At 48.7% G+C, this 17,396-nt stretch overlaps 1 protein-coding gene and 1 long non-coding RNA gene across 2 annotated transcripts in view; one reads left to right on the forward strand and one right to left on the reverse strand.

Annotated features, from left to right (window-relative positions):
* Nucleotides 1–9,418, forward strand: part of LOC125723196 (lysine-specific demethylase 6A-like) — a 28,869-nt gene extending 19,451 nt beyond the window's left edge. The window contains 6 exon segments of the mRNA XM_049000000.1: nt 205–444; nt 1,729–1,784; nt 1,786–1,819; nt 3,002–3,129; nt 3,131–3,244; nt 5,395–9,418. Coding sequence (XP_048855957.1) covers nt 205–444; nt 1,729–1,784; nt 1,786–1,819; nt 3,002–3,129; nt 3,131–3,244; nt 5,395–5,622 — 800 coding nt within the window. The 3' untranslated portion in view covers nt 5,623–9,418.
* Nucleotides 9,419–15,350: 5,932 nt separating this feature from the next.
* On the reverse strand, nt 15,351–16,758 carry LOC125749631 (uncharacterized). Its single transcript, XR_007399973.1, has 3 exons — nt 16,688–16,758; nt 16,086–16,181; nt 15,351–15,992 (listed from the first exon to the last, which is right to left on the reverse strand). It is a non-coding gene; the product is annotated as an uncharacterized LOC125749631 (long non-coding RNA).
* Nucleotides 16,759–17,396: the final 638 nt, after the last annotated feature.

The following is a 17,396-nucleotide window of genomic DNA, read 5'->3' on the forward strand; positions in this document are numbered from 1 at the left end:
GTACTTGGAAGGTATTCAGTTCCATGTTCTGCTTTAGCGTTTAAGTAACTTGAGTTACATATTAAAAATTCAAGATTTGTATTTCAGAAAGGGTGCTGACATTCATTGTATGTGTGGGAGGAGCATGGCGTCTGGTATATTTCGAGCGTTGTCTCCCATTGCTGTTGTTCTGTGCTTCTCCATCTTTTTTTGTTTCTGTTTGAGCTGCAATGTTGCCACTATCGATGCCTCTGCGTCCGCCTTCACCACCCTCTCCCCCCCGTACCCCTGCAGGTGGCGTTGGCATCGCCGCCACCCAGCTGTGCAAGACTGTGAATGATGTGACCGTGTTTGGCACAGCGTCCGCCAGCAAGCACGAGGTCATCACCCAAGTCGGGGTCACCCACCCCATCGACTACCGCACACGGGACTATGTGGAGGAGGTCCGCAAGATCAGCCCCAAAGGTCAACGTCATATTTCAAGAATTTTGTTGAAATGCCCCAGTGCCCCATGGGAGTTGTTTGTTTGGTGCTTGTTTTGTGTTTATTAGATTTAATCTTCCCATCTGTGTTCAGACACTCCCAAAAAAATGACACAAGTGCAAAAACAGGCATCAATAATGTTGTTTTTGGCACCTTGCAGCCTTCATTTCAACACTAAATTTTATCGCTAGTATCTCACTTTGTGTCCAAGAGAGAAGCTTGTAGACCCAACCCAGCCTTCATTAAATTCCATCGCTAAGTGTTGCTTTTGTGTAGAAACGACCCGTTAGGGCCTGCCTGTGCTACCCTGGGTTTTAAGGCAGCCGGAGAATGTCCGATGGGATCGATGAATCCAGTGAACTTCGCAAGTTTTTTGTAACGAAGCACAAGGTGCGAAGAATCTACTTATGGTAGCAGCTGGCCGAATACAGATGCCTTAGTCAGACAAGCCTCTCCGGGTCCTTGGGGGGGGGGTTGGCGTGAAATGAGCCAGCACTACACTGGAGCCGTGGAACCAATAGAGTGAGGACGTGGCCTGGGTAGGGCCGTTCATCAAGGTTGCTGGGAGGCACCATCGCAGGCAGAGATGTAGGCGCGTGGACCGGACACGGCTAATGCCTGATTTATTCCTCATCGTGAAAGACTCCATTAAGACCCCGACATCCATTGTAACTGGTTTGGTAACCCTCCTGTCCTCCCCAGAAAGGCATAAAACATGGCGACTCCCCCATAAGGGAAAATTGCGATTTAACGCTGATTTATGTTTTACCTTGTGTACCAAAGGACACGTCTGACTTGCCGGGGAGCACCATGTGGGTCCGGTTTTTGCTTTTTTTTCCCCAGTCTGAACAATTTATATTTGCAGTGCTGAGAAAGATCGGGTTTCTGTTAAGTCACTCATGTGTGTGGTGTGTCTTTGTTTCTTCTAAGAACATAAGAAATTTACAAACGAGAGGAGGCCATTCGGCCCAACAAGCTCGTTTGGGGTAAAACGCAGCAGAAAACGTTGCTTGTTTTATGTGGGTTTGATGTTTCCTCCCACAGTTCAAAACCATTCAGTCTCTAAATTGCATCTGCAAACATCCTGAGAGGGACTGACACCCTGTCCACAGTGTCCCCCCTGACCTTGTGGCTTGCACTTCCTGAGAGATTCTCTTCCTGACCTTGGGCTCCTCCTCCTGTTGGGCAGAACATGAGTGCAAGGCTAAGGATTGGGATGGAAGGTGAATCGATTATTCCTTAATTCTTCATTTGCTCTCTGCTCAGGGGTGGACATCGTCCTTGACCCTCTGGGAGGTTCGGACACCCACAAGGGATACAACCCTGCTAAAGCCCATGGGAAAGCTCGTCACCTATGGTAAGGAAGGTCGCCCCCCACGCCCCCACCGCCACACCGAGCCCGGTAGAGGTGGCAAACCCGAGGCTGGAGGACGTAGGCTATCTGTAGTATAAACAGTAGTGTCTACCTTCCCTCAAGGGCGCCCCCTGTTGGCAACGAACAATCAGTACACTGAGGTGAGCTCTGAAGTGAATTTTTTATTTGGGCCTCAGAAACGAGGGACCGCCCTAACAACGATTTCCCCCTCGGCTGAAACCTCGAAAACGGCACTTAAGCTGCAGCCGTGAACCTGTGCATTTACATTCGGCGGCTGGATCGGCGTAAAATCCCCAGCACGTCCACCACACACCCCGTAATGTCGGTTCGCTGACGCGCCCTGACCTCGCGTTCACTCTCGCAGCGACCATGGGACGGCTCGCGGTGAAGGGCGTCCAACCAAAACTCGCATGTGTGCTGCGGTGGGCAGCGGCGGTATGCATGAGGAATATGACTGCTGCCCAGATTGAAGGAAATAGCTCCCCATCATGCCTCTCTCCAGCCTCTGCCTCGCCCGCCCCCCCCCGCCTGCATTTTTATCACAAGTATGCACTGGTGAACAATGACCGTTCTATGCCAGTAGACCTGGAATGTGTCTGACTGTAGCAGACTGGTTCTCCCCGCAGCTCACTGGACTCTGTAAGCTGTCTTTGTTTGTGGTCGAGGTTCGGTAGAGTGGGGGGGGGGGGGGGGGGGGGTGACGGGGACCAGGGCAGCTAACGACGTAGAGAGGGTGGGAGTAGAAGTACGGGTGCGGAATAAGAGGGATGGGGGGCAAGCTGTGTCAAGGAGGAGGAGGGGTGTGAGAGAGCATTGGGGTGGGAGTTCAAGAGGAATCCCCCACCCCAGAAAACTGCATTAAACCCCTTTTGTTAATCTACATGATTTCCTGTGTATTGCATACAGAGGACATATAACCAGCCCTTTGTGTCGTGAATAACTTGCGCCTCTTACGCCTTCAAGAGATGTTTGCATTCCCATTTGTATTCCTGCAGAGCTAAGGCTCGAAGTCGAGACAAACTTAAATGTTATAACGTCCAGCTAGCCTGAGGGTGAAGCGCTTGTGGAGCAGTTGTAATACACGTAATATATGCCCCCCCCCTAGGTTTTCCGTTTGGTCGAGGGGGCAAAACCTTTTAACGCCTTCATCTCCCTTGCGGACAGGTGCCGCCAATGTGCTGACGGGTCCGAAGAAGAACCTGTTTGCCATGGCGAAGACCTGGTACAACCACTTCTCGGTCAACGTGCAGAGCCTGATGAACAGCAACAAGGCAGTGTGCGGCTACCATTTGGGGGTACCTGGATGGGGACATGGAGATCCTCTGGCAGGTGGCCAATAAGCTACTAGACCTGTACCGTCAGGGCAAGATCAAGCCCCGCGTGGACTCCACCTGGCACTTTGAGCAGGTGGGGCTGTCGTGTGTTGGTGGGGGGCTTGCTTTTTTGGCGTCCTACACATCTGTTGAAGAAAGATCTGAATAGATACTTTTGGCTGCCTGTGATATTTTTTTAATTAATTTCAGTAATGATTATTACAAGTGTGTGTGTGTGTGTGTGTGTGTGTGTGTGTGTGTGTGGGGGGGGGGGGAGGGTCAATGTGATACTGTGATAATGTGGGTCACAATGTGATACAAACCTGTTATTTTGACATTTTGGGGACAGTCTTTTGATCCCCATAAGGGGAAACTTGATTTTGTAAAAATCTGTCAATGCAATCAAGAAAAACTAAATATGTCAAAAAAATATTTTGTTTGGTTACTTATGGTTAAGGTTAGGGCTGGGTGGGGATTAAGGTTGTCAGTGTTGGGATTAGGGTTATGCCCATAGAAATAAATGGATGGTCCTCACAAAGATAGTAATACAAACGTGTGTGTGTGTGTCTGTTGTGGTGTTGAGGCTGCAGACCATTAAAGGGTAGTTTGCTTTGTTTGGGGAGGGTGGGGGAGGTGCAGTAAGGACCTCAGCTGACAGTGTTTGGATATGCATGAAACTGCTCATTTCTAGAGCTGGCCTTTGGTGTGTCTGGTAGAGTCCAGCATGGCCCATCAGGGTCAAACAGGCCTTTGCATTTCCCCCGTGTAGGCGGCCTCCTTGGGGAGGGTGGCCTTCCGTTGTGGGGGGTGGGGGAAACCGCTCTAAATCATGTGCTCGTGCTCAGTCGAGGGGAGCATAACCTCGCCATAAGTCTTCCCGGTGGTACCTCTGTAGACGCCCTCAATGCGCTCGCGGCCTCGTTAACGGGTCGAGCCGGGTCTGCCAGCAGGGGCAAAAGGCACAGTGCCGAAAAGAGGCGGAGCGAGCACAGGGGAGGTAGGGTGTAGAAACCAGTGTCTGCAACAGCTTGTTTAAGCGGTGGGGGGGGCGGACGGATGTAAGGTGCATGGATGGAGTGCCTGCGTGTTTAATGTAATGGTGCAGAGCCGCTGTTTAAAGAGCGCGGAATCCATAGAGACCGCGTAGCGCCGCGCGGGATTAAAGGTCGCCTTCGTCTCGCTGTCTTGCCTCTCGCTCGTCCGTTGCCGCGGTGACCCACCCGGGCTTTGCCTGTGTCCATCTGGGGAGGGGTCCTGAAATGGGGGCGGGCTTGCTGAGAGACGGGGTAAGGGGGGAGAGTGGATCTTAAAGGAAGCGTGACTGTTTGATGGGCACGTTGCGGCTCCATTTTGTCTTCTCTCTCTCTATAAAAAACGGCTCCGATTGGATGGGAAGCGTCTAACTCCTGTAATAATCCAGCTGCCTTACAGGACACCAATAGGGAAAGTATTACTTTAAGAATAAAAACTCCATTTACCTTACAGGACACGTCAGCCCTACCGCCAAACCTCAGTCCTGTATAATGACATCAGAAGCCTCTACGCTGGACAATAGCTGTCATGCTTTCTTCTGTTTTAATTGGCTCTTAATAAGCTAATAGATGGATACTGGGAGGGAATGAGTCAGACAGCATTTATGCCTGGAGATGGAAGCAGAAGCCATTTTGACATCACTTTTGCTGTGAGCACAGCAGGGTACTTTAAATAAAGACAGTCGTTGGTGTCGACAGGATTCTTTTAAGGGCGTGTAATAATCAGATGTAATGGTTACTTGTGCATCTTTACATGCTGTGCCGTCTATAGCAGCTGCTGTAAGGATTCGGACCGCTCTCTAAATCCTCCCCTTTTGTTTCCGAGTGCCCTCTTCTCCGCCAGAGCACCAGTTGCTGTCTGTTCTCCCCTCCCTCACGCATGACTTGCTGTCGTCAGGGGCCCCCGATTTCAAAGAGCCTCGCCGTTGCTAGGAGATGGTCTTCTGTTGCTGTGGAATCGGTTGCTAGGTGGTCTTTCCATGTCGATGCGGGCGAGCAAGCGATGACAGCGGGCCGGGGAGGTGGGGGCGTGCATGGAGCCGGGGGGGGGGGTGGGGGTGGCGCTGTCTGGACTCTGAACTGTACGATGCCCCGAATCAGGCGACCGTGAGAGACAGACGTGTCCGGCGGTCAGCATCGGTCAACGTGGTACCAGGATCTGGAGCTCACCCCCCCCCCCCCCCCCCCCCAAATCTCCCCACTCCCCTTCCAGGTGGGCGATGCCATGCGGAAAATGCAGGAGCGGAACAACATCGGCAAGGTGATCCTCCTCACCGAGCCCATGAAGGAGGAGCCCAAGAAGGAGGAGCCCAAGAAGGAGGAGTCCAAGAAGGAGGAGAAGAAGGATAAGAAGGAAGACAAGAAGGAGAAGAAAGAGGAAAAGAAAGAGGAAAAGAAGGAGGAGAAGAAGAAGGAGGAGCCCAAGAAGGAGGAAAATTGAGAACGTGGGGCCTGTAGTATTAGAAAAGGGGTTAGATGCCCCTGCTGGGGGGGTGGGGTTTATTTTTTGGGGTGGGGAGGTGGGGTACAGCCTAATTTGACATCAGCCTGAGTCACCAAAAGCTGCTCTTGGCCCTCCCCCCCCCCCCCCCCCCCCCCCGAGCGCTCATGTTTACTCCACCCACCACGACGCAACAAACTAACCACTGTGCTTCTAGGCACCCCCAATGCATGGGGGGGAACCGCACGGGACTCTGGGAAATTTCCCCCAGCCCTGGCAGATGGCCGTCGCCGCGACGACCGCACCACCCTGCTCGTGTGGTACCTCCCCCGCTTTCCACCCACCCATTTTGCATGATGACGTCATAAACCCTCCCTTTACCTGACTTTCAACCCCTCCCCGCACTGGCAATCAGAGCAATGCAGACTCACAGAGAGAGCCCGGTTGTGTGCCTCCACCCACCCCAGCTTAACGGTCTCCCAGAACCGGCGCTGCTGTCCAGCAAAGCAGGGTGATGAGTCAGTCCAGCGGCAGATTGGCTGTTTACAGCTGGGATGGCTCTGCATGTATATGAGCCTGCTGAGCTCGGTAGAGCATGCTGATGGAGAGTACTTATTTCAGTCCACCAAAGGCCTCCCCTGTTATACAACACACAGCCCCCTCCCCTTCGTCTTTCATACCGTAAGATCGATCACCTGCTGGATGAGGGGAAGGGGACAATTTCACAGTTTTTAAAGTACTGAAGGTTTTACTCTTAATGGTGTCGACCTGTCTGTTGCCCAGTGCAGCCAGGATAATTCAAGCAAATAATTACAAAGAAAAATTGCCCTGCGCTACCATCAACCGCACGCTCCTAATTAAAAGCAAGTTTTAACATTGAAAATAATGTAGAGAAGAAAATAGGGAATGAAATTCCTGTGGATCTGTGCCCTTTTTCCTGCATCCCGCCCTCCCTGATTCACTCGCCATAGCAACCACACTTCTCCATGGCGACTTGGGTAGTGGTTAGAGGTCGCTGTGAATACTGACCTCACGTGTGAATGCCCTCACCAGCTCCCTCGCTGCCTCTTCATCTCCTCATCTTCCATCACCTTTCCGGCAGTCAGCATAGCAACTGGAATCCAATACTTGTTGCTAGGGTCTGTCCTCCCCACCCCCATCTCTCCCTAGGGAGGGACGGCAGATCCACAAGCTAGGAATGGGCTGCTGAGGACGGTAAACTAGGGGCAGGGTGTGAGTCATTGTCCGCCCAGACAATTTAATCTGAAGAGGTGTCCGCAACTCTGCTGTCCAGCCACAAGGAGGCGCACTGCCTTATACTAGACCTGTGTGGACACAGAGCATTACCAGAATCCCGCTCACCCCCCCCCCCCCCCCCCAATTTATTACGGTATATCAGAAGCAGAGGCGGAAAGTCCAAGTCCAGAATGTACAAATCCAGATCAAGATTTTCGTTCAACCAACCAGTTCAGTATCAAGAGTCACAGTCACAGGGTACCCAGCAGTTTGGTTTAAAGAAAACCTCGATCTGGATTTGTACCTTCTGGACCTGAACTGGCTCCTGGTATTTCCTGTTGTGTGCACCCCCACTGGAGCGACGAGTCACTGGATTTAATAAGAAGCTACGTTCCCGTTCCTCCTCATACCCTCTGCTGACTCCGGGTCTTTCTGTGGGTCTCTTCCGGTTTTTGGTGGCTCAGAGCTGACTAGCAACTTTGTAAGGAATCAAAAAAAAAAATGTTCGTATGAGTGACTTCACTCCTGTTCTGTGTGTTGGCGAGTGTTTGGACGCTCCAGTGATGTTTTAACGCTTAAAATACCTGTTCCTTTTACCTGCCCTGTTTCTCCCTATTTCCTTTCTCCTCTGTCTTCCTTGCTCCCTCTTTCTTGCACTTCCGTTTCTTCAAGGCCTGTGCTAAGACGGTTGGTTTCAGTATCTTGCACCCTGCTTTCTGGCTCATTGCCCCCATCCAGGGTGGAAATCACGCAGATTCATGGCTTTGTCTCTAGCCTGGTCACTGTGGGCTCTCCTTCGACATTCAGCCACACAGAACAACAGACATTACTACCCATTAAGCACATTATCTCCAGAGTTAGAAACAAATCCATCCGTTTTGAGGGGGCTGGGGGTTGATGGTTGACAGAGCCATGAAATCGCTCATGTTTCCACCCTTGGTCTTGGGGACCGGCTTGTGTTCCATCTGGTTCCGTTGCATTCTGCCGGGTTCTTGGTGTTACTGTGAATGGTGGTTCCGTCGAGAGTAACGTGTGAGTAACAAAACGCTTAAGTGAAGGATGTTGTACTTTATATCGTTGTTTTTTTTGTTTTGTTTTCTGTTCTGTGACACAAGGGGTTAAAGTTCAAAGTCACTTGTGCTTAATTAAAGCCCGCTAGTTTCCTTTAATGTGATAATATGATACCTTGTTTCGTTCTGTTCTGACTAAATGTGCCAAATTGTATGTAAACTACTGTCGACGCCTTAAAGACGACTGTGCATTCGACGGCGAAGGAAGAAAAATCGAGTCAAAAAGCCAAATAGATTTTGTCTCTCTTAACGTACCTGAGTTGCTTACTAAACAGCATGCATGCTTTTCCTACGGTTTACACACATGCAGTCTTTTGGATCCAGAATGCTTCTGGGCACCGGACCTTTTGATACAGCTGATTTTTCGGGCGTTTTTGTAACTCCAGACTGCATCTACCCCTTGCTGTCCTGGTCATGGACTTCGGTGCACCATGTTCCTCCCACTAAAAGTTTTGCCAGATAACAGTTTGTTTCTGTGAGGTGGGGGGGTGGGGGGGGCGGCAAGCAGCCATTAGTCTCCGGGACATAATTTCAGTTGTGTGTGGAGGTGTGGCAAGCAGGAGAACACAGAAGAATGGGGGGGGGGGGGGATGGCAATTTTCAAGGTCCAAGGTTTGAAGAGATTTGTCAAGTGTCACGCCCCTCCCAGGCTCCCTGCATCTTTTCCTGTTGCTTTAAGGGTTGCTCTGAGCTACTCGCAACATGAGAGAGGAAGCAGATCCCGACCCCCCCCCCACCGGGCCCGCACTTGGCTCGCCTTCCGGGTGCTTCCAGTTGCACACATTCCCATTTTCCTCCACACCCTGGACTGTGGCCGCTACCACGGTCGCTATCCTTTAGCGTGAGGCAGACATGTTAATTTGCCCCCTCCTCTAGGGGGCGACATGTAGCTAGAGGGGCTGTTCGCATGAGCCAAAACAGCTTTCAGATTAATGAAGAATGGGACCTGTCTCAGTGGACTGGGGTGGGTGGACTGTGTTTGTGCTGGAAGGGTCAGCACTGGTCTGTCGGATGATCAGTCCCCCACCCCCGTGTGCAGGCCCCTGGTGCTGGATTGGTTTTCCAGATTTTTCTACACTGCGTTTTCTGTCGCTTTCTTCATCCCGGAAGCTAAAGAAACAAATAATTATTATTTTTTTTGGTGGTGGGGGAAGGGAGGCGTGACTCCCCGCGTGTAGCACTGTCGATGCCACACACTTGAGATTGATGGAGTAATTTAATAACCCCCCCCCCCACAGGCTGCACGTTTGCTGTGAGGTGCCTGGCGGCTTTTTTCTGACAATATTCTGACTTGTTTTAATGTTTTTCTCCCTCCCCCCCCCCCCCACTTTGTACTTAAACCCTTAGAGTAAGTGCTGCTCTCTGTGCTTTGAATCCGGGTCGACCACGTCACGCGATGCTGTCCACACGCACTGGAATTTGTGATGCTTCTGTTACATTACCATATGCCTTACATGTTTTCCAAAACTAATAAAAAGCATAGCAAAAAGGCTGAGGCTGAAGTGTGTTTAATCACATTTGCGTTGCCGTTATCCCAACGCGGCACAGCGATTACAGCCGCTGAAATGAGTATATCTGGCCAGCTGGGTGTGGCGAAGAACTCTGATCGTTCATCTTTTCCCATGTTTCCTTGACGACGGAATACAGAGATATCATAAAACCTCTATCTATGGCTGCGGCTAAATGTGAAGCATTATCGTTGCACCATATTCATTAGAATTGTTATACAACAGTTCAGATATTCCTGTCAGTAGTCGCTTCCTGAGGTATTTAATAATCACCCCTTGGTTGACGTTCGTGACTCGCCTCCGATCCGCCGCATTCCGTGTTTCACGCAAGTTCACGTGATTTTATAACGCGCAAAATGAACCTCTCAAAGTAATGGGCCTCAAGTTGGCCGGGGAGTCTGTCCGCGATTGGCGAGGCGACATCGGTTCGCTTTGAGTCTCTGCCACGGAAATTTCTGCAAAGTCCGAGGATTTCAGCGCGTTGGACAGGCAGTAGATGTAGCTGGAGTCTGGGTAGCCGGTCCTGTAATCTTAACAGATGGCGGTTGCTGGTGAGGACGCGCATATCCCTGGCTGAAGCCAGCCGGCTGCGCTTAATTTTCAAAGCACGTGGCGCATGGAATTCTGATGTTCGGAGCTGTCTCTCATTATTGGTGTTCCCAGTTGCTGGAGCCAAAGAGCATCCCCGGTGGCCCAGTATGGTACTGCAAGACAACTCCCCATTCTCCACACTATCCAGCCTAGGATGCTATTCTTTCCTTACTTGCACTGTCAGTAGCTATTTATAAGTAACATTCTAGCTTCGTTATCAGCCCATTGGTTAATCAAAGCCCAAAATAAATGACAATTTTCGTATTTAGTTACGACATTGCCCCATGCTCCTAGGACAGCGTGGAGGTTAGAGCCAATGGGACAGCGCCTGAGTTCACACTCTGGTAAAACATCCATATGCATGAAGGAGCATCCATCACAATCCTGTGCTACATAAGTGGTAGGAGAAGATAGATGGATGAGTGGGTGGAGGAAACAACCATTGTAAATAGCTTTGGATAATAACATCAGCTACCAAGTACCAAATGGAGGCAATGACAGGAGCTTAAACATGGCATATGTCTACCCACTTTTTCTATGAGTAAATAAATTAAAGGAAGGTACGAAAAAATTATTTGTGGAGCCTTCCAGAGCTGCCGTGCAACAGCACTAAGCCACAAGATATCACCGAGCGGCGCCTGACAGCCTGAACGTGGAGCCGCCTGTCTGATACGTATGCAGGTCTTTGCTGCTGAGGTTTCGCCTTAGTCGTATTTCCATCCTTTCTCAGCCAGCGATGACTCACCTGTCGCCACGTCGCTGAAAACGCGGAGGCAGCTATTGGGCATCTCGGTTCATTCTGCAGCGAAGCTTTTTTTTTCTGTCTTGAGATTTCTGGGAAAACGAGTGACCGAGCTCTCCAAGAGCTCAATTTGCAAATGAGATCTATAAAGCAACAGTAGGACCTTGCGTGCCCGCCATCAGTCATCCAGAGGTGGGGTGTGAAGGGGGGCGTGTAAGAGATCTATACCAAAGCTGAGAGTTCATGGCCTGGTCCTTCCCAAAAGCCGGATGCGCTGTCAGCACCGTCTCACTTCTAGACTTAAGAATCGTGGCTTTAAGTTGGAATACATTACAGTACATTAAACATTATTCCTCTCTGGCATGAAGGAATCAAATGAGCAGGATTTCGAAAGAATGGCATACATCACTACTGTATTTCTCATCCATAAGATATAATGTGTGTTTTATCCAAAACAATCTTAGTGGCTGGGACTGTTTCTGTTGTCTTATGTTTCACAACAAAGGCTATTAGCAGTCATCTGGAACCTGATTTATAGTCCAGTGTTTCTCAATCCTGACCTCCAAGCAGTCCACGTTTTTGCTCCCTCCCAGCTCCCAACATACCTGTACCAGGTATCCGGTGTTCTTGATTGGCAGGGAGCTGGACAGGAGCAAAAATGTGGAAAGAGCACATTATAGGGTCAGGGGAAAAGCCCTGAAGATAAATGCTTTTCATGTGTAACTAAGAGAAGGAGATTTGAGGGACTGGACTATAACGTGGACACTTACCCCTTGGATACCATCGGTGATGTTGTAAGTGATCTTCACAGTTTTATTCCTGCTGTGTCCGAGCAGGGTGATGGGTACCTCGCTCTAGCTAAACGTGCCTCTAACAGCTCTGACCCCCTGTGTCCGACAGCAAACCCTACAGTTCACATGTTTTGCGAAACACTTCGTACACAGGGAAACTCCACAGTCTGTCTCGGCCAAGGAACAGGCAAAGCCCCCTCAAAAACAGGCCTGATTCTACCTCCCCCTTGATATTTTTTTCTTCTGGTGTCCAGTCAGACCTGCTAGAGATTGTGGGTGAGAGACATTCGTTTGTCCGCTAAGGTCTATTTTCATCCCTAGGCTTCGGATTGCTTCCTCTTTGGGACATTGCAATAACTTGTGTGCTGAACAATGATGTCGGCAGTAACATTAACCCCCTCATGCCCAGCACTTGGGATGGGCATATATCATTTCTGTGGCTCCCATCCTCTCTGAGCTCAACCCTTCCTACCTTCTGCTTTAACACAGATTCTTTCCATCTACCTTCAACTTTCATTGCAGTACCTTTGTCATTATTTTTGCGCCCCTGGATAGAGTCACTCTGTTGAATGTTGCTTTTCCATCTACTGTTGCTGGGGTGTGTCTCTTTCTTTTACCACACCTCTGGGTCACTCTGAGAAATCCTAGATTTAACCAGGTCTTTGCTGAACAAAGCACTGTCCCTGGAGGCAGGCTCCCGACTCTTTCGGTGCTCCGTCTCCTTCGAAGAAGCAACATTCTCAGAATGAATGGAAGTCGGCCCACCCAGCCCTACAGACACCTCTGCTCGGCCCTTCTTTGCGCTAATGACGAACACCGCCGTTAGGGTTCTGGTGACTTGAGAACACAACAGCTGTGGCCCAGTGATGAAGAGGCTTGTTTTTCCAGGTAGAACATGAACTTCCTGAAACTTGCCTTGAATCTCGGCACGGCACATCTCCAGGGTCTCCTCCTTTGGGTCGGCGATCCCAAGTTAGCGTCAGCTCTTGGATACAGAAATCTGTGGCGACCGTGGCAACTAGCTTCTTAAGCTCCCGCTGACACGTATCCACGCTGGCTTTATTCTCACCTCTCAAAAGAAGGGTGACCTCTCCGTTGGACGGGCTCTCTGCCATCTGAAGGCCTGAAGTCATATCCGTAAGCTGTCTGTCATAAGATACTTTAATGGAATGCCACATAACTTGAGAAAGTAACATCACTGAGCTGTAGATTTCTCCTTCTTCTGCCCTGTCCCCCAAACTGGGTCTGAAAGAAATTTTTTTTCTCACTGGATGATCTTCATCTTTAGCCTCCTTTGATTCTTCTTCAGACCTAACCTGACCACAGGGGCCGCTGACACTTCTCAGCGTGTTCTGAGCCCTGGGGCATGTTGAAGGAAGTGCCGCCACATTCGTCGGTTTGTTTCCAAAGGCGCTAGTGTGATCTGTGGTGCTTTGAGAGTCCGTGAAAGGGGAGCTTTCACTGAAGGGCAGGAGCAAATTTTTTCCCACTGAGGCGGGAGACAGAAAGTCTGCCTTCTTCGTGAGCATGTCTTCACCGATCCTTACTGTATTTTGTCCTTCCTGATTCTTAAGACTGCCTGCCTCAATTTCTATGCCAGTGCGACCTGTATCGATTGTTAGCCGGTCACCCAAGGCTCGCCACATAATTTATTCCTCGTGCAAAACATCCCAGCAGGTTTAGAAGATGATGGATCTTTCAGTGTAGCCTCAGGTAGTAGCTTATTGAATCTGTCCCTGTGTCCATTCTCACCCCTTATCTGAGTCTGTTGATCTCTAAACCTAGCAGCCAGTCTGACATCACTATTTTATTCTGTCTTGTGTATAGTCTTCCATACCCGATTGACCATAAAATGTGGTTCGATGGGGGCAGGTGTGGATAAAAGAGCTTCTTGCCCTGACAGCTCCAAAGGATCAGACTGGTGGGCAGAATCCGCCCTAATGTGACCCTCTTTGTGCCGGAAGTCCAGTAAGAACTGCTTAGCATCAGAAATTTCATTGAAGTTCCCCACAATGGAGATGCGGCTTAGATCATCGCTGAGCAACAACTTGGGTATGCAGAGCTGCAGTGCTTCTAAGGCCTTCTGAAAATCCCTCAGAGGGATGATCTCTTCAGGCAGCTTCTCCTTGCATATACAGTCAGGTCCATAAATATTGGGACATCGACACAATTCTAATCTTTTTGGCTCTATACACCACCTCAATGGATTTGAAATGGAATGAACAAGATGTGCTTTAACTGCGGACTTTCAGCTTTAATTTGAAGGTATTTACATACAAATCAGGTGAACGGTGTAGGAATTACAGCAGTTTGTATATCTGCCACCCACTTTTTAAGGGACCAAAAGTAATGGGACAAATTAACAATCATAAATCAAACTTTCACTTTTTAATACTTGGTTGCAAATCCTTTGCAGTCAATTACAGCCTGAAGTCCGGAATGCACAGGCATCATCAAACGCTGGGTTACATCCCTAGTGATGCTCTGCCAGGCCTCTACTGCAACTGTCTTCAGTTCCTGCTTGTTCTTGGGGCATTTCCCCTTCAGTTTTGTCTTTAGCAAGTGAAATGCACGCTCAATCGGATTCAGGTCAGGTGATTGACTTGGCCATTGCATAACATTCTACTTCTTTGCCTTAAAAAACTCTTTGGTTGCTTTCGCAGTATGCTTCAGGTCATTGTCCATCTGCACTATGAAGCACCGTCCAATGAGTTCTGAAGCATTTGGCTGAATATGAGCAGATAATATTTCCCAAAACACTTCAGAATTCATCCTGCTGCTTTTGTCAGCATGCACATCATCAATAAAGACAAGGGAACCAGTTCCAGTGGCAGCCATACATGCCCACGCGATGACACTACCACCACCATACTTCACTGATGATGTGGTATGTTTTGGATCGTGAGCAGTTCCTTTCCTTCTCCATACTCTTCTCTTCCCATCACTCTGGTACAAGTTGATCTTTGTCTCATCTGTCCATAGGATGTTGTTCCAGAACTGTAAAGGCTTTTTTAGATGTTGTTTGGCAAACTCTAATCTGGCCTTCCTGTTTTTGAGGCTCACCAATGGTTTACATCTTTAGTTGAACCCTCTGTATTCACTCTGGTGAAGTCTTCTCTTGATTGTTGACCTTGACACACATACACCTACTTCCTGGAGAGTGTTCTTGATCTGGCCAACTGTTCTGAAGGGGTTTTTCTTCATCAGGGAAAGATTTCTTCGGTCATCCACCACAGTTGTTTTCCGTGGTCTTGCAACTCTTTTGGTGTTGCTGAGCTCACCGGTGCAATCTTTCTTTTTAAGAATGTTCCAAACAGTTGATTTGGCTACACCTAATGTATTTGCTATCTCTCTGATGGGTTTGTTTTTATTTTTCAGCCTAATGACGGCTTGCTTCACTGATAGTGATAGGTCTTTGCATCTCATATTGAGAGTTGACAGCAACGGATTCCAAATGCAAGTAGCACACTTGAAATGAACTCTAGACCTTTTATCTGCTCCTTGTAAATTAGATAATGAGGGAATGACACACACTTGGCCATGGAACAGCTGAGCAGCCAATTGTCCCATTACTTTTGGTCCCTTAAAAAGTGGGTGGCAGATATACAAACTGCTGTAATTCCTACACCGTTCACCTGATTTGTATGTAAGTACCCTCAAATTAAAGCTGAAAGTCTGCAGTTAAAGCACATCTTGTTCGTTTCACTTCAAATCCATTGTGGTGGTGTATAGAGCCAAAAAGATTAGAATTGTGTCGATGTCCCAATATTTATGGACCTGACTGTAGGTGAACCTCAAGTTCTTTGTACCGCCTGCTGAGGTCCCCTTGAACCTGGCGAAGTCGCTCCTCAGCTTGCCCCAGTTCCTCCATCCTGGCCTGTAAGAGGGTGCTGGTGTCACTTCCAAAGCCTCCACGCCGTACTGCTTGAGGATGCGTTGATATTCATGCCTACAGTGCTTGCACATGTAGTGGAAAATTGTCCGTATCCACGTTCAGGGAGTAGTCCCCTGTCAGGGGGTGTTCTTCAATTCCTCCCCTCCTTATGGAAGCTTCTTCATACCCATCAGAATAAAAAGAAGATTTGGGATCTTTAGGGTTCAAGACATGCTCGTGTTGGCTGGTCTTTGTTTGCCTATTTGTACACAAACGATGGTCGAATGGCCTTTGAGGTTCACTTTACTGTTCCTTATACGTTGAGTCACCATATCTGGGTAACTGCTGGACATCAGAGAAGGAAAAGCTCTCCAATAGGCCCAGCAACTGTGGGATCAATACCCAGACCTCTGAGTAGAGTCCCCTCAAGGTACACAGCTCCTTTAGCTGATTTACACTGAAACAGACAATCGGGAAACACTGTTGTTGGCTGGTCAACGTCACCATACCCAGGGGCAAATGGCTGTAGTCAACCATCGCCATCATTTCAACAAAGATCTGAGAAAAAAGAATACAGAGAAGGTGGGGGGGATGGTAAAAAAAAGAGCTAGTAGCCTACTAGTCATTTGCAATTTATTCATTTATTCATACCTTATCTTGGTCTGCTCCTCTGTTTTGAAGACTCACAGCAAGCTCATATTCTTTACTGTCCACAGAAAACATGTGTTTCCCATACGCTCTCAGCCACTGTTTGCGATCACCAAAGCAAAACGATTGGGGGAGAGGGAAAGACAAACAGATTAAATTTTCCTTTAGTGCCACATCACTTCATTAAACAGCAACACATAACCGCAGTCTGATGAAGATACTGAAAAGGCATCGTAATGGATCAAAGTTTTAGGTTCAGAGAGTGTAAAAGTAGCAGTTAGCCTGCACTGGATTTCAGAGAGGCGGGGGTCTGCTGCAGAGCTTAGTTGTTACTGATTACATGGGATATTATGCTGTACTGCTTATTGTTACACTGTTATTTATTATTGTACATCTGATTTGTGTATCTGATTTTCCTGTGGTCAAGAAAGTCAATGAAAATAAACAGAAATAATTTACGTACTCACATATACAATTATCCAATAATATCCTGCCTTCATCCGGAACACCTAACGCGCGCCCTTTCCCTCTGTGCTGTCGTTACCCCCACCCCCCACTGTGCCGCTGGGTGTGGTCGTTACATTCAACCCCCCACCTCCACTAACCTTCGCATTTTTCAAAGATGATGAGGGCAGAGGCAGGCGTTGTCTTGGTGACAGAGACAGAGGTTATCTCCCCTCCCCCACGCCTGGACCTCAGGAAGTGAACGTAGAGCTTGTCTATCAACCGGTTATACTGAATGTCCGTGGGGAGACCCCGCACTCTGACTGTCCGGTCCTCTGCTGCCATCTGCTGGAGCGGATGTTACCTGCTCAACTGCAGATTGACTTGTCGGGTATGACAGACCGCTCACTAATTAGGCACCGAAAGGGCAATAAGGGTAGGGGGAGACGATAGCATTGCAAAGACAGAACATTCTTTTCTTTGAGGTTCTATCAAATGTAAGATCTTTATTACTGTTACATTGCGAGAATTGCGAGTTTTCAGGCTTTAAAATTCAACTAACTCTATTGCATTTATTCACTCTGATTTCTACAGTTCTGTTTGGGAAGTATTTTTCGTGAACAACACTTGCAAATATAATTCGTCATTTTTGGCTATAGTAACCAACACTGGCACATGACCAACATAATGCATGCTGGTTATACCAGTATATGTGGTGCTTTGGTGTTGGTCCAGAGATATTGCTGATGGACCAGCATCGTGTGCAGTTAGACCATCTATGTCCACCAGGTACACTGGCACTAAAACAGCACCAACCAGCCCCAAACCAGCAGCACACTAGTACAAACCAGCATGATTTCCAAGCTGATC

Source organism: Brienomyrus brachyistius, chromosome 1, assembly GCF_023856365.1.
Source record: "Brienomyrus brachyistius isolate T26 chromosome 1, BBRACH_0.4, whole genome shotgun sequence".
In the NCBI taxonomy this organism is placed as follows: Eukaryota; Metazoa; Chordata; class Actinopteri; order Osteoglossiformes; family Mormyridae; genus Brienomyrus; species Brienomyrus brachyistius.